Below are 26,069 nucleotides of genomic sequence, written 5' to 3'. Positions count from 1 at the left end.
GCCCAGAACGTGCCACTGCACTCCAGCCTGGGCGAGAGAGCGAAATTCCATCTCAAAAAAAGAGAAAAGGCTGGGTGTGGTGGCACATGCCTGTAATCCCAGATATTCAGGTGGCCGAGGCACGAGAATCACTTGAACCCAGGAGGTTACAGTGAGCTGAGATTGCCCCACTGAACTCCAGCCTAGGTAACAGAGTGAGACTGTCTCCAAAAAAAAAAGCATTACCTGTTAATCTTCACATACCCTATGGTCCCCAGTATACAGATGAGGAAACCAAAGAACTCAAGAGTTCTAGAAAACATGCTCAAAATCACATCAGTACGCTTTTCTGGTTCCCCAGGAGGACGCTTACCAAAGCTTAGACTCATGTTGGGGTGACACAGTCAAATTGTAAAAACAGAAAGACACACAGGTGGCCTTGCCTGGCAATAAATATTTTAATTTTTGTTTCATTTTTATGATGACAAATAATTTTCAAGTTTATTTCCTTGTTTAAATACAAAGCTAAACCACAAATAGGTATAATCGACATTGTGTCTCACATTTACACTCCTGTCGGATCCTCTTCCAATTTGCTGACCACTGACCAGGCTAGCGGGGGGTGGGAGGGAAGACTTTCTTAGGTAGCACCGTCGTGAGGCCCGAGGTGGGGTTGGGGGGAATCAAAGACTAGGACGGGCTCTCATACCTGTCTCCATTCACATTTACCTGGGACCAAGGTGGGCAGGAGACACCAGGTCATGGCTCCTGAGCCCTGGCCCCCTGGACTGAAGGGACAGAGAGTGAGAATCAGTTCTGTGAAGGACGGGAGGAGGCAGCCACCTACTCCTCCTACCTTCACAGTTAAGGTGAAAACCTTAGCCCTATCTGTGATTCCTGGGGGCCGCCGGGCCCTGCGTGCTCCCCTGCACACCTGGGTGCCTTTCTGAGGCTGGCAGCAGTGGCTGGGGTCGGGGTCCTGGGCTCCTAGGCTCACACCTCAGCTCACAGTTGCGTCCTTGCAGGAGGATGCCGGGTGTCTGACAAACACAAGGCCTCGACAGCAGGTCTGGAACCTTCAACCCCAGCAGGATGAGGGGAAATGGGGGTGGATGTTAGGTAAGTAATTTCTGGTCCCACTACAAAACTTTATTTTTGATTAGAGTACCATTCTCAATCTCTTCTACAAAAAGCAAAAAAAAGCAAAAGCAAAAGAAAAAAAAAGCAGCCACTTCACTCACTTCAAGACCTATATACATGTAAGTTGTTTTCTGTGGTTTTTTTTTTTTAATTTTTATTTATTTTTAATTTTTATTATTTTTTTAAAATAAATTCAGTGTTCACATTTCTATAAAGAATTAACCCAGTTTCAGGAAACCCTGCCCCCGCAGGGCAGGTAAGCAACACTCTCCCTGCCCACATCTAGTTCGATTTCGCGCCCTGATGCTTCAAGGTGCCCAGAAAAGCGGCAGCTTGTGGAAGAGGAAATCTATGCCCGGCCCAGGCTTGGGGCCCAGGGCTCAGTAAGCTTTCGAGAAAGCAGAGGGGAAGACTAGTTTACTGCAAAACCTTTTTAAAAAATATTCATACACTTCAGTGAGCGCCTGTCGAGACGTCAGGAGAACAAGAGCTTGGAAACATCCCGTCCAGGCCATTGGGAGGCAGCGTCTTCCTCACACCCCGTCCCTGGATGTCAGGGGTGCAGGGGGAAGGTCCCGGCTCTTCCACTGGAGAAAGGAGACTCACCTGGCTTCCTAGTTCATGTTTGACTCTTTCCTCTAAAACCTGTGCTGAGTCTTTGACTGCATGCACGGGAAGCACAAACGTTCGGCTTGTATGCAAAAAAAGTACAAAAACAACTAGAATATAAAAGTTTTGGTAATATAAGGCCATCTGTTCAAGTCCACCTTGGAAACCTGTAACAGATATTTAAATACTACAGTGAAAAGGCATCTTAATATACTTTTTAAAAACATCTGAAGTAATCCGCTAAGATTAAGTAAGTGTGTAAAAAAAAAAAAATTCAATTCCCTTTGAGGGCACTTTGTCCTTTGCAGAAGGGAAGGTGGGGCGGGGAGGGTGTGGGGTCAGCCGGTTAATGCTTCAGCCACGGGTGAGCTTCAATGGAAGCCTTGCTGCGATCCCCATAGTCATACAGGAGCTCCTCCCCAGCCGCGATGTCTCGGGAGGCGATGAGGATGAGGTGAGGTACGCCGTCAATGTCGTGCAGTTTGGTTTGGCAGTTCCCACATTTGCTATGATTGATCAGTCTTCCTAGGCGATTTGTCTCTCTAGTTGCATCCACGCTGGAGAGGAGGGAGGGCCAGAGAGGATTAAATTGATAAAGAGGCTTTTTAACCCGGAGAGAGTCACACTTGTGCTCAGCTCTGGCGGGATGTTGATTTAAAGCCACGTGTTTTGGAAAGATTCAATTCATAAAGCTATTTTCTTTTTCCTTTTTAGAGGGGGTCTCGCTGTGTCACCCAGGCTGGAGAGCAGCGGCGCGATCACGGCTCACTGCAGTCTCCTCCACCTCCCAGGCTCAAGTCATCTTCCTACCTCAGCCTCCCCAGTATCTTTGACCACAGGTACATGCCACAACATCAGGCTAATTTTTAATTGTTTTTGTAGAGACCAGGTCTCCCGACATTGCCCAGGCTGGTCTCCAACTCCTGGGCTCAAGTGATCCTCTGGCCTTGGCCTCCTGAGTTTTTGAGATTACAAGCATGAGCCACCAGGTCTGTTTTTTTTTTGAGAGGGAGTCTCGTCACTCTGTCGCCCAGGCTGGAGTGCAGTGGCGTGATCTCGGCTCACTGCAACCTCTGCCTCCCAGGTTCAAGCGTTTCTCCTGCCTCAGCCTCCCAAGTAGCTGGGACTACAGGCACGCACCACCACACCCAGCTAATTTTTGTATTTTTAGTAGAGACGAGGTTTCTTTTTTTTGAGACAGAGTCTCACTCTATCGCCCAGGCTGGAGTGCAGTGGCATGATCTTGGCTCACTGCAACCTCCACTTTCCAGCTTCAAGAGATTCTCCTGTCTCATCCTCCCGAGTAGCTGGGACTATAGGTGCACACCAATATGCCCAGCTAATTTTTGTATTTTTAGCAGAAACACGGTTTCACCGTGTTGGTCAGGCTGGTCTTGAACTCCTGACCTCAGGTAATCCGCCCGCCTTGGCCTCCCAAAGTGGTAGGATAACAGGTGTGAGGCACCACGCACGGCCAGAATTTTTTTAAAATGTATTTTTTGAGACAGAGTCTCGCTCTGTCACCCAGGCTAGAGTGCAGTGGAGCAATCATGGCTCATTGTAACCTCAACCTCCTAGGCTCAAGTGATCATCCTACCTCAGCCTCCTGAGTTGCTAGGACTACAGGTGTTCACCACCAAAGCTGGCTAATTTTTAAAAATTTCTAAAATTTTTGTAGAGGCAGGATATATCCCTATGTTGCCCAAGTCTCAAACTCCTGGATTCTATCAATCTTTCCTGCCTCAGCCTCCAAAAGTACTGGGATTACAGGCATCAGCCACTGCACCTGGCCCAATTCACAAGGCTATTTTTTTTTTTTTTTCCTGAGACAGTCTTGCTCTGTCACCTAAGGTGGAGTGCAGTGGCGTGATCTCAGCTCATCGCAACCTCTGCCTCCCGGGTTAAGGCAATTCTCCTGCCTCAGCCTCCTGAGTCACTGGGATTAGAAGCGTGCGCCACCACGCCAGGCTAATTTTTCTGTATTTTTAGTAGAGACGGAGTTTCGCCATGTTGGTCTTAAACTCCCGACCTCATGATGCATCCACCTCAGCCACCCAAAGGGCTGGGATTACGGGCATGAGCACCCACGCCTGGCCCACAAAGCTATTTTTGAGAGCCTGCACAGGACCTGGGTGGGGGGATGGGGTAGGACCCAAAGGGCTCTTTATGGAGGCACAGGAGGAAATGGTAGAGTTTCCCAAAACAAATACATGGATTACAAAAATCAACCCCGCCAGGTGTGGTGGCTCGCGCCTGTAATCCCAGCACTTTGGGAGGCTGAGGCAGGTGGATTACCTGAGGTCTGGATTTCGAAACCAGCCTGGCCAGCATGGTGAAACCCTGTCTGTGCTAAAAATACAAAATTAGCTGGGCGTGTGCTTGCCTGTAATCCCAGCTACTCGGGAGGCTGAGGCAGGAGAATCACTTGAACTTGGGAAGTGGAGGTTGCAGTGAGCAAAGATCGCGCCACTGCACTCCAGCCTGGATAACAAGAGTGAAACTCCATCTCAAAAAAAAAAAAAAAAAAAAAATCAACTCCGCTGGTCATAGCCAGGAAAAAGCAATTAGTGATTTCCAGAGCTGCTCTGGCCAAATGCCCTGAAGGAGAGCCAGGTGAGCTGCTTAACAGGTTTTCACGTGACTAGTCCACTTCTCCCCTTTGTTGGATGAGATAACATCCAGGACAGCTCCAATTCCAAAGATTAAAAATGGGAAGCTGGGGGCCAGGCACGGTGGCTCATGCCTGTGATCCCAGCACTTTGGGAGACTAAGGCGGGTGGATCACAAGGTTGGGAGATCGAGACTATTCTGGCTAACACAGTGAAACTCTATCTCTACTAAAAATACAAAAAATTAGCTGGGCATGGTGGCATGTGTGTGTAGTCCCAGCTACTCAAGAGGCTGAGGCAGGAGAATCACTTGAACTGGGGAGGCAGAGGTTGCAGTGAGCCAAGATTGTGCCACTGCACTCCAGCCTGGGCGACAGAGTGAGACTCCGTCTCGAGGGAAGCAGGGGCCAGGCACAGTGGCTCACACCTGTAATCCCAGCACTTTGGGAGGCTGAGGCGGGCGGACCATCTGAGGTCAGACCAGCCTGGCCAACATAATGAAACTCCGTCTCTACTAAAAAAAATACAAAAACTAGCTGGGTGTGGTGACACATACCTGTAATCCCAGCTCTGTGGGAGGCTGAGGCAGGAGAATCCCTTGAACCCAGGAGGGGGAGGTTGCAGTGAGCCAAGATTGTGCCACTGCACTCCAGCCTGGGCGACAGATTGAGACTCAAAAAAAAAAAAAAAAAAAAAAAAAGGGAAGCAGGGGATAGCTGCATCACAGCTTTGAAAAAAGGCAATAACAGGCCAGGCACAGTGGCTCACGCCTGTAATCCTAGCACTTTGGAAGACCAAGGCAGGTGGATCGTCTGAGGTCGTTCAAGACCAGCTTGGCCAATGTGGCAAAAGTCCATCTCTACTAAAAATGCAAAAAAAAAAAAAAAAAATTAGCCGGGCTACTCCAGAGGCTGAGGCAGGAGAATTCCTTGAGACCAAGAGGAGGTTGCAGTGAGCTGAGATCATGCCACTGCACTCCAGGCTAGGCAACAGAGCAAGACTCTGTCTCAAAAAAAAAAAGTCAACAACAACAAAACCAGAAGACTGGCCACCAAACAGAATCAGGAGTTCCTGGCCCTTTGGCCTTTCCTCACTGCCCAGAGGACAGAAAAGCCACTCAAAGCAACAGTGGACTCACCAATAGGTTTTGCTCAGATACTGAAAATAGTACATGTAACAGCCCGTGGAAGGGTCCTGTGCGTACAGAGCCTCCCGTTTCTTGGCATCGGTGATCTCGATGAGGTCCCCGTGGTATTCCACCACAAAGTCACCTCGGGAGAACTGCTTGGTGGCAATCACACCCCTGCCTTTGCCATCGATGAGGTCGATCTGTCAGGAAGTGATGAGAGTGTGTTGGTTCATAATAGCAATGGATGCCACTGTCCACAGCAGGTCTCCGGGGAGCTGGGGGCTTACCCCAATCTTTAACAGCTGTACTGAGCTATGCTATAAAATTCACTTGCTTTACATGTACAGGTTGATGGGTTTTATGAAGTGTATACACCTGTGCAACCGTCACTACAGGCCAGCTCTAGAACATTTCCCTCACTCCACAAATGTGATTCCTTGGTGCTCATCTGCAAAGCAGTTATATCAGAGCCCGTGAGAGATCTGCTAGGTGGAGACTGCCCCATTTTGTAGATGAGGAAACTGAGGCTTAAAGAGGCACAGCCAAATGTCTGAGGCCACACAGCTAGGCAGTGACATAGCTCAAATCCACACACTTGGTTTCTCTGTCTAGGGGCTATGCGCTATGCCTTCCTAGGCGAACAGCAGGCCCAGTGGTCTGGGTCTCTGCCTCGTTCCACAATTTATCTCCTGTGTCTCCTCACTCTATTCTACATGGAGTTGGATGGGGTTGCTCTTAGGGGCCCAGGACTTAAGCTGGAATCTCCCCTAGGTGGTGGGTGGAAGTGGAAGCTTTCTGAGCCCTGAGGCCTAGTCTAGGCCCATCTGAGCCTCCCTGTAGAGAGCTCTCCTCTTGCCCAAACTCAGTATGTTTGAAATACAGTAAGAGAAAAGCACATTTCTTGGGCATTGTCATTATCTAGGAAAACAGAGTTTAAAAATGTATTCGTTTCTCCTTTTAAAAGTTTTCCTGGGCATCAGCTACATATTGTATAATCCCATTTATAGGAAGTATACAGAAGATCAATTCCAGTGAGACAGAAAGCAGCTGAGTGGCTGTCAGGGGCTGGGCAGGGGACAGGCGGGGATGGTGGGCAGTGCTAAGTAATGGGTAAGGGTTTCCGTTTGGGAGGATGAAAAAATTCTGAAATTAGACAGGGATGATGGTTGCATTGCATTGTGAATGTACAAAAAGTCACTGAATTTTTTAACCACAATGTCTAAGAAAAGTTTCCCCTGGATAACATTTATATACAAAGTCCATTTATGTTTCCTTCATAAGACATTTCCTTAACACGTTTTAGTATTTGGCTCTTTGACAACCTAAGAGAGTCTGCCTGGTCACCACGGCCATTAGAGGGTTAAAGCCACACGGTGGCCACTCTCAGCCACGGGACCAGGGAAGGTGAGCTCTTCCAGCTTCAGCTACGATGCAGCAAGCAAGCAGCCCCTTACCTTCATCCCTTCTTCCTTCCCACTCTCAATCAATTCATCTATTCTTTTCCTTTCTTCAGACTGGGTGGAGAGAAAGAAAAGCAGCATCAGTATCCTCTCCCAGGCCCATCGTGGGTAGCTTCATGGTCTTGAGCCCTCACTGCCCCAGGCCATGCCCACAGGGCCACAGTCGGCCTCATTTGGCATCACTGGGGATGACGGGTCCCCACTGATGGCAAAGCTCCCAAGTATCCCTCCTTTTCTCATCACCCATCTGTTGTGGAAGATCTGTCACCAAGGTTCAACTGGATCAGAAGGGAAACAGTAAGGACCCAAGAACAGAATGGGGCTTGTAGATATGTTCTGTTGCCCATGCAGCATGTTAAAAAATGTCCAACTTGCCCACACCTGAAAATCAGGCCTCTGACTTCATAGAAAATCAGGTACAGCAAGCCAGGTGTGGTGGCTCACGCCTATAATCCCAACACTTTGGGAGGCCAAGGCAGGAGGATCGTAAGGTCAAGAGTTCGAGACCAGCCTGGCAAATATGGTAAAACCCTGTCTCTATTAAAGATATAAAAATTAGCCAGGTGTGGTAGCAGGAGCCTGTAGTCCCAGTTACTAGGGAGGCTGAGGCAGGAGAATCACTTGAACCTGGGAGACGGAGGTTGCAGTGAGCTGAGATTGTGCCACTGCACTCCAGGCCAGGTGACAAAGCAAGACTCCGTCTCAAAAAAAAAAAAAAAAAGAAAAAAGAAAATCGGGTACAGCAGATCAGAGGCTGTGCCCTTTGGATGGGACACACGTGGTCCACATCCCTCTGGTCTGATGGCGCGTGCTGCTATCAAAATGTTTAGGATCTCTGAGGTTCACCTGTATGGAGGCCACCACCATGGATGGGAAGAGGGCCTCCAATCCTGAGGGTCGACACAGCCCTGAACAGAGAACAGGAAGGGGGCACCCTGGGATCCACCTCTCCTCTAAGGCCACTCCTCCTGCACCTACCTCCATCCCTATCCCTGGGTTCTACTGCTCTGCCATCGCACAGATACTATGGAGCAAAAGGGAACCAAATGAAGACAGACCAGAAGCTCCAAACCAGTGTGGCTCACCCCAAACCAGCATGTCTTGCTGGCACAGACTTTCACCAAACCAGATGGCACATGTCAGGAGCCTGACACCAACTGCTGAGCTCAACCCATTCCCCCTACACAGAGGCCCAAACCAGCTTGCAGCTTTTCCAGGCACTCAGTCCACACCTGCAACGTGCCAGGCCCTGCAGTCTGTGCTGGGAACAATTGTGAATGAGTAACCTCAAGGACAGTCCCAAATCCTGCCACCTCCTCTCCATCTCCATTCCCACTGCGGCCCTGCGGCCCAGCCACGGCCCCGCCCCCCACCCCTCGCTAGTCACCAGGCTTCCACTCTGACCCCAGAGAACACTCAGTTCTCCACAGGGCAGCCAGAGGGGTCCTTTAAAATGTAAATGAGGCCAGGTGCGTGGCTCTCTCCTATAATCCTAACACATCAGGAGGACCAGGAGGAAGGATCGCTTAAGGACAGGAGTTAGAGACCAGCCTAAGCAACAGATCCAGACCCTGTCCCTACAAAAAATAAATAAGCTGGGTGTGGAGGCACACACCTTTGGTCCCAGCCACTCTAGAGGCTGAAGAAGGAGGATTGCTGGAGCCCAGGAGGCTGAGGCTGCAGTGAGCCATGATTGCGCCACTGCACTCCAGCCTGGGCAACAGAGACCCTGTCTTAAAAAAACAGAAAACGTGACCAGGATGGTGGCTCACGTCTGCTATCCCAGCACTTTGGGAGGCTGAGGTGGGTGGATCACTTGAGGTTAGGAGTTTGAGACCAGCCTGGCCAACGTGGCGAAACCCTGTCTCTACTAAAAACACAAAAATTAGTTGGGCATGGTGGTGCATGCCTGTAATCCCAGCTACTCAGGAGGCTGAGGCAGGAGAATCATTTGAACCCAGGAGGTGGAATTTGCAGTAGGCCAAGATCGCACTACTGCACTCCAGCCTGGGAGATAGAGCAAGACTCCGTCTCAAAAAGAAACAAACAAAAACCAAAAAAACTTTCCCATAAACTTACTTAATAGTAACATACCTAACAAAACCTCACATATCAATATTAACCTTTCACATAAATGGACTAAATTTTCCACTTAAAAGATATGGAAGATAATGGTCAAGAAGGTTAAAAAAAAAAAAAGATACATGTCTGTAATCCCAGCACTTTGAGAGGCCGAACAGGCGGATCACGAAGTCAGGAGACTGAGACCATCCTGACTAACACGGTGAAACCCCGTTTCTACTAAAAATACAAAAAATTGGCCAGGCATGGTGGCGGAAGCCTGGAGTCCCAGCTCTGCCTCCTGTGGCCACGCCATTCAATGTCCTGCCTCAGCCTCCCGAGTAGCTGGGACCACAGGCGCCCACCACCATGCCCAGCTAATTTTTTGTATTTTTAGTAGAAATGGGGTTTCACTGTGTTAGCCAGGATGGTCTCCATCTCCTGACCTCATGATCCACCCACCTCAGCCTCCCAAAGTGCTGGGATTACAGGTGTGAGCCCCCACGCCTGGCCTTTTTAATTATTTTTTAAGATGGGTCTCACAGCTGGGCTCAGTGGCTCACGCCTGTAATCCCAGCACTTTGGGAGGCTGAGGTGGGTGGACCACAAGGTCAGGCGTTTGAGACCAGCCTGGCCAACATAGTGAAACACCATCTCTACTGAAAATACAAAAAGTTAGCTGGGCATGGTGGTGCGTGCCTGTAATCTCAGGTACTTGGGAGACTGAGGCAGGAGAATCATTTGAACCCGGGAGGTGGAGGTTGCAGTGAGCCGAGATCACGCCATTGCACTCCAGGCCAGGTGACAATCTGAAACTCTGTCTCAAAAACCAACCAACCAACCAACCAAAAAAGATAGGGTCTCACGATGTTGCCCAGGTTGGTGCTGAACTCCTGCTTTCAAGTAATCCTCCCACCTCAGCCTCCCAAGTAGCTGGTGTCTTTTTTGTTGTTAATTACTCCCCATTTGAAAATAAGCCCCATGAGTCCCAGGGGCTGGTCTAGTTTACTGTGGAATCTCCTGGTCTAGAACAGTGCACACTGCAGGCCCTCAAAGCAACACCACTGCCATCACACACACCACCGCCTTGCTGCGTGACCCATTCATTACAACCGTGCAGAGAGGGCTGAGCAGTACTGGGGCCCATGGAAACGGGAGTGATCATAGAAAGACCGCAGTAGTGGAATGGGGGTTTTTCTGCTGGGACCAAACACGGCGGGTAGGAGATGCGCATAGGGAAGCTGGGACCAGGCCAGATGCCCCAGCACAAAGCCAGGGAGGCTGAGTCTCCCAAAGGCCTGGAGTTTGGGGCCTGCAAACAACCAGCCCTGGGCTTCCTAAAGGGAATTCTGGCAGGAGCCCACAGATGGGCCTAGAGGCAGATGGAGTGGGAGCAATACAAGGTCGGAACTAGGGCTGGTGAGGAGCACCTGTGACAAGGAAGGAGGGGAACTTTCCGAGCGGAATCAGCAGGCTGCTTGCACATCTGGCCCTGGGGTCAGGCTGGGCATGAAGAAGCCCGGGCATTGCCAAGAGGCATGGTCCCTGCCCTGCTGCTGGCTGCCACCCCACCCGCAGCCAGGCTGGCCAGCCAAGGGGCCCCAGCAGTGAAGCACTCGGCGGGTAGGGCATCTCTCCAAGGCCCACCTTGTGTCCAAACCCAGCAGCCCTGATCCCACCCGGTTGCCCAGGACTCACGCCCTGGCGCTAGGCCCGCCCTGGCTGCTGTCTTCAGCCTCAGTGGAAGTATACAAGAGGCTCTGAACTGCAGTTTCGCCCCAGACCATCTGGCCAACAACAGGCTCTATTATGCCCCACCCTCCTGGACCCACAGCCTGGGTCCAACATGGCAGTCAGGTCAGGACTGACCCCACCCTTCAGATGAGCCCCGGCTGTCCCGTTCTTGAGTTTTATCTGTGCAGTCAGAAAATACTCCACCCTAACCAGCTCCAGCCACGTCATCCCGGCCAGCTACAGCCTCCCTGCCCTGGCCAGCAACAGCTTGCATGGCTGCACTCAGCAGAGCCAACACAAACAGTCGGGGGCACAGCACGGCTCCTGGTCCAGGAACAGGGCGCAAGCTTTCTTGTGTTTGCAGACCGTGCTTTAGGGAAGCAAGTGCGTCCTTTCCTTCTGCTCATCTGCTGCAAGATTTAGCAGACCTGCATCCTGTCCCATTGCAGCCTTCACTCTGCCTAGCACAAACTCTTGCTTCTTATTAACAAGGCCAACTCAGCTCCCCCCACCCTAAAGTCCACAGCAGCCCTTGATGGGCGCTCAGTAGAGGCCCTCTGTGTGGGCACGCCACAGCTCCAACCCTGGCTGGGAGGTGTCTGGGATTCTGTGGCCTGGCACCACCTCACCCTTTGCAGTGTTGTCCTTTTTTTTTTTTTTTTTTAAAAGACGGAACCTCGCTCAGCCACCCAGGCTGGAGTGCAGTGGTGCGATCTCAGCTCACTGCAACCACCGTCTTCAGGGTTCAAGTGATTCTCCTGTCTCAGCCTCCCGAGTAGCTGGGATTACAGGCACCTGCCATCACGCCAGGCTAATTTTTATATTTTAGTAGAGACAGGGTTTCACCATGTTGGCCAGGCTAGTCTCGAACTCCTGACTTCAGGTGATCCGCCCACCTGGGCCTCCCAAAGTGCTAGGATTACAGGCGTGAGCCACCGCACCTGACCCAGTGCTGTCTTTAAGAGAGACTTAGCAGGCCAGGCGTCGTGGCTCACGTCTGTGATCCCAGCACTTTGGGAGGCTCAGGTGGGCAGATCACCCTATGTCGGGAGTTCGAGACCAGCCTGACCAACATGGACAAATCCGGTCTCTACTAAAAGAAAAAAAATACAAAATTAGCCAGATGTGGCGGCAAACACCTGTAGTCCCAGCTACCCAGGAGGCTGAGACAGGAGAATCGCTTGAACTCAACAGGTGGAGGTTGTGGTGAGTCGAGATCATGCCACTGCACTCCAGTCTGGGCAACAAGAGCAAAACACCATCTCAAAAAAAAAAAAAGTGACCTAGCACAGTCTCCCACTGCCGCAAATGTTTTAAACAGCTCATTCTTGGCTGAAAGACATTGCCTTTTTCAGGCAATAAAACCAAAGCTGCTCTCTGTGGGGAAGAAAATGGACTTTTTTTTTTTTTTTTTTAAATGAAGCTTCATCAATTAAAAGAAAAAGAGAAAGAATACTAGACCACTGTGTATCTGAACATTTAACATCAAGAACACTGAAGGAGTCTGCATGAGGGTTGAAAGGCTGAAACTGCCAAAGCTGGGGTCCCCACCTCTGTGTAGGATGCAATCTTGAGTGCCTCTCCCAACCTGGTGGTCACCGTGGGGGTGAGGGAGAGCGGAGGGGCAGCCCCAGGTGTCCCTGAGGGGGAAGAGCAGAGGGACCTGCCACGCCCTGGGTTTCCTTCACAGAAAAGCAATAACCACACCTCACTGCAGCAAATGTTGACTGCCTGCTGCATAGCTCAGCCCTCTGCAAACATGGCAGCAGAGGCCCGCACAGGCCAGCCGGTGCTGCTCACTGGTCTGCAGGCTCCTAGCATGGCAGTAGCATGGGAAAGACCAGACAGGAGTGACAACGCTGAGGAAGCAGTGGTGGCGATAGTAACAGTTAGCTGGCACTTACTGAGTGTCAAGCATGGTTCTAAAGGTTCCTCTTGCACCAGCACATTTACTGAATGCTCACCACAGCCCTAGCAGGTACTACGTTATTGTACCATTTTACAGACTGGAGAGCTAAGGCATGGACAGGGTAAGTGACTGGCCCGAGGCTACACAACCAGCAAGTGGCTCCAAGCCACTGCTCTTTACCACCCTGGGCCACAACATGGAAACTTCCAGCAAACAGATAAGAAAAGCCTCTGAAAGAACAGGCAGGCTTTCCCACAGTCCCAGGCTCCCAATGGCTCTGCCAACAAGTCTTGGAAAATCCACCTTCACAGTTGCGCCAGGCTTTCCCTGCCACATGCCACAAGTCACAAGGTTCCTTCACACAAGTATCTTAACCAAGCCCTGCAGTGACCCTATCAGAAAGGCAGGACAAGCTTTGTGAGGATCCCCGATAGATCCAGGAGAAAACCAAGTCCAGAGGGGCCAAGAGACTTGCCCCAAGCTGACGAAAACAAAGCTCAGGACACACACACACACACACACACACATGCCAAGCACTGCCCGGTGGGCCACCCTGCCCCTCCACGAACTGGAATTTAAAGCACGCAACTACCTGCAGCTCGGCTTTGCTCTTCCTGGAGCTCCTTCGGACAGGGTAGAAATCCGTAAGTTTGCGGTTCTGTTGCGTTTTTCCTTGAGCTCTGGGTAAGGGGAAGAGGAGAAAATAAATATCAGGACTGAAGACCTAGAGGCACACAGCTCCTTAGGAGAAGGCACACACCAAGGAGGCACACAGCTCCTTGGAGATGATGTCACTTAAACACCTTTGTCCACTGGAGCCTGTGGGTCACTCAGTTCACCTGCCCATGAGGGCCTCAGAGGAGTTTCAAAGACAGGCTGCTGGCTGGGCGCAGTGGCTCATGCCTGTAAGCCCAACACTCTGGGAGTCTGAGGCGGGAGGATCACTTGAGCCCAGGAGTTCGAGACCAACCCAGGCAACACAGCAAAACCCCGTCTCTGAAAAAAGGAAAGAAATTAGCCGGGCATAGTGGTGCACACCTATGGTCCCAATTGCTCGGGAGGCTGAAGTAGGAGGATCACTTAGTCTCAAGAGATTGAGGCTGCAGTGAGTTACTGCACTCCAGCCTAGGTGATAGAATGAGACCCCGTGTCAAAAAACACAAGTCAGGTGTAGTGGCTCACACCTGTAATCCCAGCACTTTGGGAGGCTGAGGCAGGCAAAGCACGAGGTCAGGAGTTTGAGACCAGCCTGACCAACATGGTGAAACCCCGTCTCCAATAAAAATACAAAAATAAGCAGGGCGTGGTGGCACGCACCTGTAATCCCAGCTACTCAGGGGGCTGAGGCAGGAGAATCGCTTGAACACAGGAAGTGGAGTTTGCAGTGAGCCGAGATTGCACTACTGCACTCCAACCTGGGCGACAGAGACTCTGTCTCAAAAACAAAACAAAACAACAACAAAAAAACACCAACCACCAAAAAAACAAACAAAAAAATAAATTTAAAAAAGAAGGGCTGCTTATGCTGGAGTGGGTGAGAAGGGGAGGAAGGAGAGGCTCTTGAACTCTGGACCCATGCCAGATCCAGAAACTGACAAAGAGTGGCATCCCTGCTGATGACTCAGGGCATCTGAGTCTTTGACGTAAGAGAGGCTAAGAGGTGGCCACTGTACCCCCACGGGCACCTGAACAGGGTTCCCTAGGGTCAAAGGAACCAAACTGCTCCACGTTAGGAAGACGACTGAAGGGGACACTTACTTTTTTCGGGGGGCCTGTTTGCCCTTGATGGGCTTTTTCAGGGCTTGCTTGGTGATGGCTGCATTGGTGGAATCACAAGATGAGGGTGGAGTTTTTGGAGGTTCTGCTGCTTCAGATTTTTGGTTTGGAAAAGGTGCCAGGGGACCTCTCCTGGCGTCTTTGATCTTCTGTTCCTCAGACTTCATGGCGCTCCGCACTGCATTCCCAGCATTTCTTTTCTCTGCAGGCGGAGGTGGAGGAAAGACAGGGGTTTATTCTGTACTCTGTCTCTCAATTTCTAGACCACCAGCCGCATTCTAAGACAGGCTTTGAGAAGAGAGGATCCTGGGTTTGTCAGGCAGGAGTGCCCTTGGCCTGCTAAGCCCCGTGTCCGCTATGGGCTATGACGGGAGGAGTGCCTAGCTCCAGCTCGATTTTTTGACCAAGACACTGGACAGAGGTTTTAGACTTCTGTGTCTTGACGTGGGAGATAGAGAGCCTGTGAGGCAGAGGCACCAGAGACAGAGATGCTGGCAAGGGCGCTCGATCAATAACTTTCAGGATGCAGACTCAGATCAAAAGCTCCATTCCTGAAGGCTGGGACAGCATTAAGGGACAGGAGTAAGGTGACAAAGCAGAAACTCTTCCCCAAGAGCTGCCTGGCACCCTTCATTTCAGACTCTAAAGAAAAAGAAGGCCCCCTTCTAGTGGGGTTGAGGCCCCAGGTTCACAGCAGTTCTCAGCATGGTGCCCCAGCAGACTGGCCTGGGTATTGGGAGATACATGGCAATGATCTGTCACTTAAAACACTTGTGGAGTGCCAGTGTTGGAAAACTGCTTACCTTTTTAAAACATGTTTTCCTTTTAAAAAACTAAGTAAATAGGCTCGACACAGTGGCTCATGCCTGTAATCCCAGCACTTTGGGAGGCCAAGGTGGGTGGATCACCTGAGGTCGGGAGTTCGAGACCAGCCTGGCCAACATGGTAAAACCCCATCTCCACTAAAAATACAAAAATTAGCCAGGCGTACTGGCAGGGACTTGTAATCCCAGCTACTCAGGAGGCTGAGGCAGGAGAACTGCTTGAACCTGGGAGGCGGATGTTGCAGTGAGCCAAGCGTATTGCACTCCAGCCTAGGCGACAGAGTGAGAGTCTGTCTCAAAAAAAAAAAAAAAAGAAAAAAAAAATTAAGTAAATAGTGCACTGCTCACAGATGTAAAATGGTGCAGCCACTTTAGAAACACTTTGGCATCTTCCCAAAAAGTTAAACATAGAGTTACCATATGACCCAGCAATTTCACTCCTAGGCATCTATTCCAGAGAATTAAAAACATATGTCCCCAAAAAAATCTATGCAGGAATATAACAGCTTATTTGGAATAGCCAAAAAGTGAAAACAACCCAAATGTCCATCAACAGATGAATAAACAAAATGTGGCCTATCCATACAAAGGAATATTATCCAGCCATAAAAAGGAATGAAGGGCTGGGCAGGGTGGCTCCCCAGAGGTCAGGAGTTCGAGACCAGCCTGGCCAACATGGTAAGACCCCCCCCATCTCTACTAAAAATATAAAAATATGAGCCAGGCGTGGTGGTGCGCACCTATAATCCCAGCTACTTGGGAGGCTGAGGCAGGAGAACCACTTGAATCTGGGAGGCGGAGGTTGCAGTGAGCCAAGATTGTACCACTACCCTCTAGCCTAGGCGACAGAGAGAGACTCCTTCTCAAAAATAAAAAAAAGGATTGAAGCACTGATTCTTATTACACCATGGATAGACCTTGAAAATATGATGCTCAGTGAAAGAAGCCAGACACAAAAGCCACGTATTTTGTGATTCCATCCATATGAAATGTCCAGAACAGGCAAATCCACAGAGACAGAAAGTACTTTAATGGTTGCCTTGGACTAGAAGGATAGGGGAATCGAAGGTGACGCCTAATGGGTACCTTTCTGGGGTGATGGAAGTAGACCGTGGTAATGGTTCCACAACTCTGTGAATATACTAAAAACCACCGACTTTAGGAGGCTGAGGCAGGAGAATGGCGTGAACCCGGGAGGCGGAGCTTGCAGTGAGCCGAGATCCGGCCACTGCACTCCAGCCTGGGCGACAGAGCGAGACTCCGTCTCAAAAAAAAAAAAAAAAAAAAAAAAAAAAAAACCACCGACTCATGCTTTAAAATGAACATTATGATATATTAACTATATCTAGATTAACAAAACAGAAAAATAAATAAATACACTAGGCTGGGTGCAGTGACTCCCGCCTGTAATCCCAGCACTTTGAGAGGCCAACACAGGTAGGCCACCTGAGGTCAGGAGTTCAAGACCAGCCTGGCCGACGTGGTGAAACCCCATCTCTACTAAAAAGAGAAAAAATTAGCCGAGTGTGGTGGCGGATGCCTGTAATCTCAGCTACTTGGGAGGCTGAGGCAGGATAATTGCTGGAACCCGGGACATGGAGGTTTGCAGTAAGCCAAGATCGCACCACTGCACTCTAGACTGTGCAACAGAGTGAGACTCTGTCTCAAACAAACAAACAAACAAAAAAACCCATTAAAACCATCCAGATTTTTATTCCTCCTCTACATGCCTTCCTGGGTGAAATCAGAGAGAATTAAAGCCAGGACATCAGGCCCAGGAGTGTGTGGTGCCCGTGAACATCATCTGTCACTCAGTCTGTATCACAGCAGAATCATGGACAAGAAGAGCCTGGACCTTGGGGTCTCCAGAGTCCAGCTTACCTAAATTCTTTATATTTTTAAATTAGAGATGGGGTTTCTCTCTGTTGCCCAGGCTGGAGTGCAGTGGCATGATCATAGCTCACTGCAGCTTTAAACTCCTGGGCTCTAGGAATTCTTGTGCCTTAGCCTCCCAAGCAGCTGGGACTACAGATGCATGCCACCATGCCAGGCAAATTTTTTTTATTTTCATTTTTGTAGAGGCGAGGCCTCACTATGTTGCCCAGGCTGGTCTCAAACTCCTGGGCTCAAGTGATCCTCCTGCCTTGGCCTACCAAAGTGCTGGAATTACAAGCCTGAGCCACCATGCCCAGACTCTGACCCAAGATTCTAATCACGGCCATTTAGTAAAACTATGAGCCAAATACACTAGCTTGTATACCAGGCCACCATTTGGTACAAGGTATAGACTGCCATATATATATATACACATTTTTTTTTTTTTTTTTTGAGACGGAGTCTTGCTCCGTTGCCCAGGCTAGAGTGCAGTGGCACGATCTCGGCTCACTGCAAGCTCTGCCTCCCGGGTTCATGCCATTCTCCTGCCTCAGCCTCCCGAGTAGCTGGGACTACAGGCGCCTACCACGCCCGGCTAATTTTTTGTATTTTTAGTAGAGACGGGGTTTCACCGTGTTAGCCAGGATGGTCTCGATCTCCTCACCTCGTGATCTGCCCGCCTCGGCCTCCCAAAGTGCTGAGATTACAGATGTGAGCCACTGCACCCAGCCAAGACTGCCCTATTTTAAAGGACTAGAGTCTGGGCAAGTACCATTTATAGACAGTGCCTCTCCCCAATCCTATGGGCAAGAATTCTAAGTGCCGCAGGTCCAGGGATGAGCTGGCAGTCCGGGGGTGAAGAGCTGGCACACGGAGCCCATCACAAAGCCCTGTGGCATCCATGCTGCAACCACCCTTCAAAACAGTCCTGTGTGACGTCAGACTCCTCTCTCCCCATTTACAGATGAGAGAACGGAGGCTCAGAAGAGAGCAGCAACCTATCTAAGCCTCCTTCTTTTGGGTGGCATACTTAAGATTGGAACCCAAGTCATTTGAAGATCAAATAAAACAATATTGCCCTGTGTACCAGGGGAAATCAAGCCCAGGGTGAGCTCCTGTCCCCAGTTCAGGGCTTGCCCAGCCCTGGTTCTCAGATCCGGCTCCAGAGGTCACGCCAAATCATCATTTATGACACTTTCTGTTAGCGAACACAAGGCTTCCTTGTATGGAGCTGCTGGCAGCCAGAGGCTTTGCTTTTTTCAGACAAGTTTTAATTAGAAGAGAGCATGGTGAATTGGGGAAAGCTGACACTCCCCACTGCAGCTTTGAAAGGGAATATTTGGATTAGAGCAAGATGTCTAAGAGGTTTCAGTTTGTTTTGCAAGACCAGACAGTCTTCATTAACCCTGTATTTTCTTGTTCAACATTTTAACTCCAAATCTCATTGCATAAAATACTGCTTCAGAGACTAACACAGAACGCTTGAGTGGCAAGAAACTTTAGAAATGGGGTCAAGACAGCTAGGCGCGGTGGCTCATGCCTGTAATCCCAGCATTTTGGGAGGCCAAGGCGGGTGGATCAACTGAGGTCAGGAGTTCAAGACCAGTCTGGCCAACATGGTGAAATCTCGTCTCTACCAAAAATACAAAAATTAGGTGGGCATGGTGGTGGCCGCTTGTAATCCCAGCTACTCAGGAGGCTGAGGCAGGAGAATCATTTGAGTCCAGGAGGTGGAGGTTGCAGTGAGCTGAGATCGTGCCACTGCACTCCAGCCTGGGGGACAAGAGCAGAAATCCATCTCAAAAAAAGAAAAAGAAATGGGGTCAAGGCTAACTCATAAAAGGGAAGGAAGTCAGTTCCCTGCATGAACACATCAGTTAGGTCTGCAATCGCCTGGTCTATACAACCTGAATTCATGACTTCTGCACTTTCAGGGCTTGTGAGCCTCTCTAATTGTGGGTCAGGTATGTTATTTTTGCAACTAGGCAAGACAGTCAAGCTTGAAGGACATGCTAACTCTTGTGAAAGCAGGGAGAACCTGTCAGACCAACAGGGCACACACCCTGGGACAAGCCACTCTTAGCAGCAAGACAGAACATGGCTCAAACCTCCCAAACCTGAGACTGAAACGGCTGGATAAATATATATGTGCATTCTTGCAGAAGAGAGAGGCTTCCGCAACCCGACCGGCTGGGATCAGAACGAGGCCATTTCAAAAGCTTACCTTCTCGTTTCCTGTAGATTCCAGCTAATGGTTTCCCCTGGCATTTGACTTCGTGATGTGTAACTGAGTTCTCTTCCTGAAGGGGGAAACGCATTCCAGAGCATTTGTTCGGGCTCATGTAGGAATAGATCTTTGACTGCCCGGTAAACACATTCTCCTAAAAAGACAAAAGCATATTCTGAAAGAGGCTTGAAGAAGAAGATCCTAGAGCATTTACGAGGAGGAGGAATACAAAAGATGAAAATCAGACAACACCGTTTTTCAAAAACTGGGCTATCAGGGGATGCCAGCCCCCATTGTCTCAGGAGAGCACTGGCAGGTTTAGAATCCCAGGTCCAGTGAAACGTTTCCTGAACGCGCTGGTCTCTAATTCACTAAGGGGACAGCTGGCCAGCAGGAGAGCCGGCTGCAACCAAGGTCTATATAGGAAGAAGACAGCCTACCCGCAACAGGGAGGTCAAAAGAACCTGGGCATGTGAAGAGCTAGGCTATCTTTAGGAGTTCATTCCCCTGGCAGGAGCCGCAGGGACTCAGCACAGAAACAGGCCCCGGGGAACCTGATTAACCACTTGGTGCTGAGGGCGGCTGGAGGGCCTGTCAGTACAGCCAGAGCCCCATACGTGCCCGAGCCTGACCCCTCTCAAATCACTGCAGCCCCGGAGCCTCCCAGGGCTGCGACAGAAGGACTTCTCTCAGGGTGACTGGGGAAGCTGGGAAGAGCAGGAGCCACAGCCAGCGCATTCAGGGCGGCCACTCTGTCGCAAGCCGCACCTGGGCGTAAGAGAGAGGACGGGGCGGTGGGGCGGTTCAGGTCACTGCGGGCGTCTCTGGGCGTGGGGCCGGCCCCTCCTCTGAGTAAGCAGACGGAGGAGGGCGTCCCCAGAAGCAAAGCGGGGCCCTAGCCGCCTCGGGGACCATTCAACACCGAGGCGGCGAGACCCGTGACCTCTCCGAGGGGCCCGGGCAGGCCGCGCACAGCCTGGAACGGCGGCCACCTCCGGGGAAGTAGGGTCTCGGGCTGCGGAGACGCCATGAAGGCGCAGTCAAACTTTTCCGAGGTCAAACACCGCCAGGCTCATGGCGGAGCCGTGTGGGCGCCACTCCCAGCCAGGCGGCAGCAAAGGAAGCGGCCCGGCCGGGCGCCCCGGGGCGGCGCGGGCAGGGACCCGGGATCGCCCATGTGCTCGCGGCCCCGGCCCGGCGGGCGCGCCGCAGGGGTGCGGGGAGAGTGCCTGCTTACCCCGTCGGTGCGGGGCCTCCCCGGGCCCCTCCGCTCCACCATCTCCGGGCCCGGGGCCGTCGCTGCCACCGCCGCCGCCGCCGCCGCCGCCTCCACCGCGCGGGGCTTGGACATCTTCCTGCCTGGAGAGGGGGACCCGGGGGAAGCGGGGGAGGGGGCGCTCAGGGCGCGGCGGGGCGGGGAGCGGGGCCGCCCGGGCCGGGCGCCGCGACGGCGCCTCCCGCCGCAGCCATATTTCGAGGCCCCGGCGCTGGTGAGCCGCCGGCGCCGCCGGGAGGGCCGGGCCGGAGCCCGCGTCGCCCTCCCGCCGCCCGGCCCGGCCGGGCCCCGCGCGCCGCCCGCCCCCCGCGCGGCCGGGCCCGACACACCCACCTGCAGCCCGGCCAGGCCCATGGCGGCGCGCCCCGCGCCCTCGCCGCCGCCGCCGCGGCCCGGCCACCACCGCTGCCGCTGCCGTTGCTGCTGCTGCTGCCGCCGCCACCAGCGCCGCCGCGGCGCCCCGGGGAAGGGCCGGCGGCGCCCCACGGCGCCCCCTTCCCCCATGGCCGGTGAGGCAGGGCCCGGCACCCGCGCACCGCGGCAGCCCCGGGCGGCCCGGGGCGAGGCACGCAGGGAAGGAGGCGCAGGCGGCGCGTCCTCCGCAGCCCGCCCGCCCGCTCGCAGCCGCCCACCGTCCGGCGCCCGGCCCTGGGAGGGGGCTGGCAGGGGCGGCGCCGCCAGGCCGCTCCGGAGGGCGGGCGGGCGGGCAGGCTCGGCGAATCCCGGCTCGGGCGCGCCCCCTCGCGCGCAGCCTCAGCCACTCGCGGAGGAAGGGGTGGGAAACACTGTCATGACAGCCCAGGCTCCCTCCCGCCCGCCCGCCCGCCTGCCAGCCAGCCCGCCCGGCTCCTTTTTCCGCTGGCTCCGCGGATATTTTGGGAGCCCGGTCTGTGCCAGGCGAAATCAGCAGCGGTGAACGCGCCAGGCCAGGCCCTCGGGTGTGCCCGGCGCTGTGCCCACCGAGAGTTTCACAGGCATTGAATCCTCCCCGCACGCCCACGGGGGCAGGTCCTGTAGGCATCCCAGCTTACAATGGTGACACCGTGACTCAAGGGAAGTGCTGGGGTTTGTCCCAGGCCACAAAACTAGGAAGTGATGGGGCCAGGTGTCAAACCCAGAAGGGCTGTACTTGACCGGTAGGAAGCCCTGGGGAGACATAGCCAGGGGTTATAATGATCGGTTTCCTGGGCGAGTCTTTTGCCGCTATCTCATTGAAACCTCACAGCAGCCCTGCAAAGGTAGACACCATTATTATCTCATTTCAACAGATGGAGAAAGTGAGGAGCTTGGCCAAGTTCTGAGAACTAGATGGGTTTCCAGCCCCGGCCAACTGACCCCAAGGCCTGCCCTCCCAGCCACTACCCTTCCTGGTTACAGAGGAGGAAATGGAGGTTGGGAGGAGCAAATGGTCTTACAGAAGGGTTTAACAAGTCACCTTGTTCTCCTATCCCGCCGTGAGAAAATGCCCCATAGGCAGATGAGGTTCCTGTCACTCTGGTGGCTGTTTCAGCATAGCTCACTGCCCTGCACCATTATGCTGTGGCCATTAAGGATTGAGGGCCCATAGCCAGATTCACTGTATTTGTGCAAAGTCATAGATGCAAACAAGACACTTCAAGGCATCCAGCTTCTGCAGCCTGGGCCATGGCCTGGGAGTCAGGGGCTGGACTTATTTCCCTGCATCTGCCCAGAGGTGTTTTGTGACCATCGCCAAGTCACTTCCCCAGTCTGGGCCTCAGTGTCCTCATGGGTAAAAACCAAGAACCTTGAATTCCATAATCCACCAGAGCGCCTTCCAACATCCACAGATATACAAATGGCTGTTTGTAGCCATCCCCCCACCTGGCCTCCCTCGCCTCCCATTAGAACGGATAAGACCGAGTAGGATTAGGTGGTGACAGGTCACTGCTCAGACAATTTGGGATTCCTCCCAAATCAGCTCATGCTTTAGCATCCTTCAAGGCAGGGTCCCCCAGCCCAACCACTAACTCCAGTGGGCTAGGTACTCTGCCCATGCCCTCTGCAGAGCCTACTACCGTTGAATATCCAAAAGATTACCCAGAGGGTGAAAGAGAATTTGAAAGTGACACTCTCATAACCAGGTTGAGCCATTTGAAAGTGTCTTCCACTTCTGCAAGGCAGAGAAGTTTTGCAGCTTAATTACCATGAGAATCATGGTTTTGGAGCAGGAAGCACCCACATAGATCATCTTGTCCATTTCACATACTAGTATACCGAGCCGCACCCCACACCCCACTCATGGTCGTAGCTTTCTCTGCATTTGAGCCCCCAATTGCAGGGGACACATTACAAGTCTAGCACCTATTCCTCTCAATTCTGCAGCTCCAGTACCTAGAAGATGTAAACACAGATCATTCAATGTAAGTTGCAAAACAGTCCTTTCTCTACAAGTTTATACGTATATAACAAATATACTGGCTGGGCGTGGTGGCTCACACCTGTAATCCCAGCACTTTGGGAGGCCAAGGTGGGCAAATCACCTGAGGTCGGGAGTTTGAGACCAGCCTGGCCAACATGGTGAAACCCCATTTCTACTAAAAATATAAAAATTAGCTTGGCATGGTTGTGCATGCCTGTAATCCCAGCTACTTGGGAGGCTCAGGCAGGAGAATCACTTGAACCCAGGAGGCAGAGGTTGCAGTGAGCCAAAATCATGCCACTGCACTCTATCCTGGGTGACAGAGTGAGATTCTGTCTCCCAAAAAAAAAAAGTCTATTTTTGGAGACCCCCCCCCCAACCAGGTGCTAAGGGATAATGAACTGGAGATGGCAAAATGAGGAGGTCTACCAACTAAGAGACCATTCAACAATGGCAGTAGAAATAGCGAAAGGTAGGTGGACTGACCCCTGAGACTAATATATTGGAATTGTAAATATTTGCATGATTATAAAACTTCAAAATGAGTGAGGCATTGCCTGGCATCTGAACAGTTTGTTTTTGTGGCCCAGCAGGGCTCTCAAAGTGAATTGCAAGTTCAAAGCCCAATTTTCTAGAAGAAAAAGACTGTTCATTTGAAGTGCTATAAATGATTTGGTATTTACAATCTAAATATTGGCCAGGCATGGTGGCTTATGCCTGTAATCGCAGCACTTTGGGAGGCCAAGGCTGGCGTATAACCTGAGGTCAGGAATTCAAGACCAGCCTGGCCAACATGGCGAAACCCCGTCTCTACTAAAAATACAAAAATTAGCTGGGTATGGTGACAGGTGCCTGTAATCCCAGCTACTTGGGATGCTAAGGCACAAGAATCACTTGAACACAGGAGAGGGAGGGTGCAGTGAGCTGAAATCACTCCACTGCACTCCAGCCTGGGCAACAGAGTGAGCCTGTCTCAAGAAAAAAAATAATAATCTAGATCTAAATATCCAATTTAATAGCTTGCAAGGGCAATAAAGCCTAAGAAACAGGCAACTAATTTTGGGGTCAAGTGAGACAGTGAGAATCAATAACTAATAATTACATAGGTGATTTGTAAGCTGACCATGGGAGGAGCTGACAAACATTATCTTCACTTTGGGTAAGTAAGGGAGGTTGTGTGGCACAAGCAAAGACCCAGCCAAGCTAGAGTCTGGACAGCAAGTTTGGACTTCAGGCTTCCTCCTCTAAAAAATGAGAATAACAATTTGTAAAGATGAATTGAGTTAATAAAGTGCCTGGCCCTCAGTGGTAATTATTATTTGTTGTTGTTGTTGTTTGTTTGTTTGAGATGGAGTCTCGCTCTGTTGCCCAGGCTGGAGTACAGTGACGCGATCTCGGCTCACTGCAAGCTCCGCCTCCCCGGTTCAAGCAATTCTCCCTGCCTCAGCCTTCAAAGTAGCTGGGATTACAGACATGCGCTGCCATGCCCGGCTAATTTTGTATTTTTAGTAGAGACGGGGTTTCTCCATGTTGGTCAGGCTGGTCTCGAACTCCTGACCTCAGGTGATCCGACTGCCTCGCCTCCCAAAGTGTTTGGATTACAGGTGTGAGCCACCGTGCCCGGCCATAATTATTATTTAGCCATATTTTAAGTATTTCAATGATAGATTGTTAGTTTTCTTCATAGATTCATTAATGCACTACTTTTAAAACAAGTAGTTAAATGTACTGTGATGAGAAAAATGAACCCAGGAAGCATAGTTTTATTAAAATTTGTCAGATAAATTAGTCAGATAATGTTAAATATACTTTTAGATGCTTAACACTTTTCTAAGGAAAAATATTAGTCTTAATTTTCTCCATGAGTTGGGTGATGAAGCTCTAAAACCTGAAGTTTACTATGCCTCATTTTTTCATCAGGTTCTGGGGAAGTCTTAATCCAAAAGACCCTCTAGGGATGCTGGGAGAATAAATGATGCAACTGATTTCAGGGCCTGAAAACAAAGGGACCCAATATATATTTGTTGAATGAATCATTATTTTATTCATTGTTATTGCTATAGGGAGCATATTGCACTAAAGCAAATTCCTACTAACACTTGATGCCTTGGAATTTTTAGAAAAATATAATACCCCAACTGATTTTTTTAAAAAACTAATTCTACTCAACTTTCACGCTCAAGTTTTTGGCCCTTTAGCGTGAAGGAGACGCAGTGGCTGGAAATGACCAAGCGGTTGGAGAGCTCTTTGCCGCATACCTGGGAGACACTGGCCTCAACTAAATATGCAAAGGATTTCAGGCAGGACATCGCCTCCCAGGGCTGTACAAGCCCACCCAAGCCATCTACCGAGGGGCGAAGTCCTGAGCAGATGCGGGGTGAACGACCGCGCCAGCGAGGTGCCATGAACCCGTTTCACCCCAAAGTGGGCCAGCAGGGCCCGGCCCTCGCTCCGGCGGCGCAGAGCTGACTCAGGACGTGGGGAAGGAGGAAAGGCGCCTGCCGCGGTGTCCACCCTGACGCACACCCCAACATGCAGGTTATCGATCTGCGCCTTTGCCTCGGGATCACCTCCTTTCCCAAAAAGAGAGCCCCAAAGTGGGCGAAGCCTCACTCCCGCCCCCGCCCCACTTCTATCAATAACACCTATTCCCTGGAGGTGCCCTGCGCTTTAGTTTCCAAAGACCTGTGACATATGGATCTGCTGCCGTGGAGAGGCAGGCCCGCAGGTGCTCACTTCATAGAGGGGAAACAGAAGCACGGCAGTGGGAGGGGTTTCTGGGGGCATCTGGAGCCTCAGGGGGGCTGGCGGGTTCCGAAGCAGCACCCCTACACCCCCCACGCGGGTCCCCAAGCTCGCCCCGAGCCACCCGAGGAGGACGCCTCCCCGCAGACGCTGCCGCCACCCCGGCCACCGCTCCAGCACGACCCCCGACCCAGCCGCCCCGGCGCTGGCCACTTGGGCAAATACCTCTAGCCATGACCCCACTCTGTCACCGCCTGGGATCTCCCGGGAAACCCAGCTTTCGAAAAAAGTTGCAACAACTGCAGCCAACTGCTCCGCAGGGCTCCAGCTGTTCGC

General features: G+C 51.6%; 1 protein-coding gene across 4 annotated transcripts; it reads right to left on the bottom strand.

Annotated features, from left to right (window-relative positions):
* Positions 1 to 413: 413 nt before the first annotated feature.
* Positions 414 to 26,069, bottom strand: KMT5A (lysine methyltransferase 5A). 4 transcript variants are annotated; one of them, XM_008005115.3, is made up of 8 exons: positions 25,959 to 26,069; positions 20,570 to 20,691; positions 19,330 to 19,486; positions 14,389 to 14,608; positions 13,223 to 13,310; positions 6,921 to 6,980; positions 5,476 to 5,666; positions 414 to 2,285 (listed from the first exon to the last, which is right to left on the bottom strand). In XM_008005115.3, the coding sequence occupies exons 1-8, from the start codon at positions 25,966 to 25,968 to the stop codon at positions 2,075 to 2,077; spliced, it is 1,059 nt and encodes a 352-aa protein (XP_008003306.1). In that variant the 5' UTR covers positions 25,969 to 26,069; the 3' UTR covers positions 414 to 2,074. The 4 variants fall into 4 exon arrangements, with proteins under 4 accessions (XP_008003306.1, XP_072877306.1, XP_037851411.1 ...); XM_073021205.1 differs by lacking the exon at positions 25,959 to 26,069 and adding an exon at positions 20,942 to 21,236; XM_037995483.2 differs by lacking the exon at positions 20,570 to 20,691 and having other exon boundaries at positions 25,959 to 26,064.

Source organism: Chlorocebus sabaeus, chromosome 11 (genome assembly GCF_047675955.1).
Source record: "Chlorocebus sabaeus isolate Y175 chromosome 11, mChlSab1.0.hap1, whole genome shotgun sequence".
NCBI lineage: Eukaryota > Metazoa > Chordata > Mammalia > Primates > Cercopithecidae > Chlorocebus > Chlorocebus sabaeus.
This window is presented reverse-complemented; position numbering and strand designations above follow the sequence as displayed.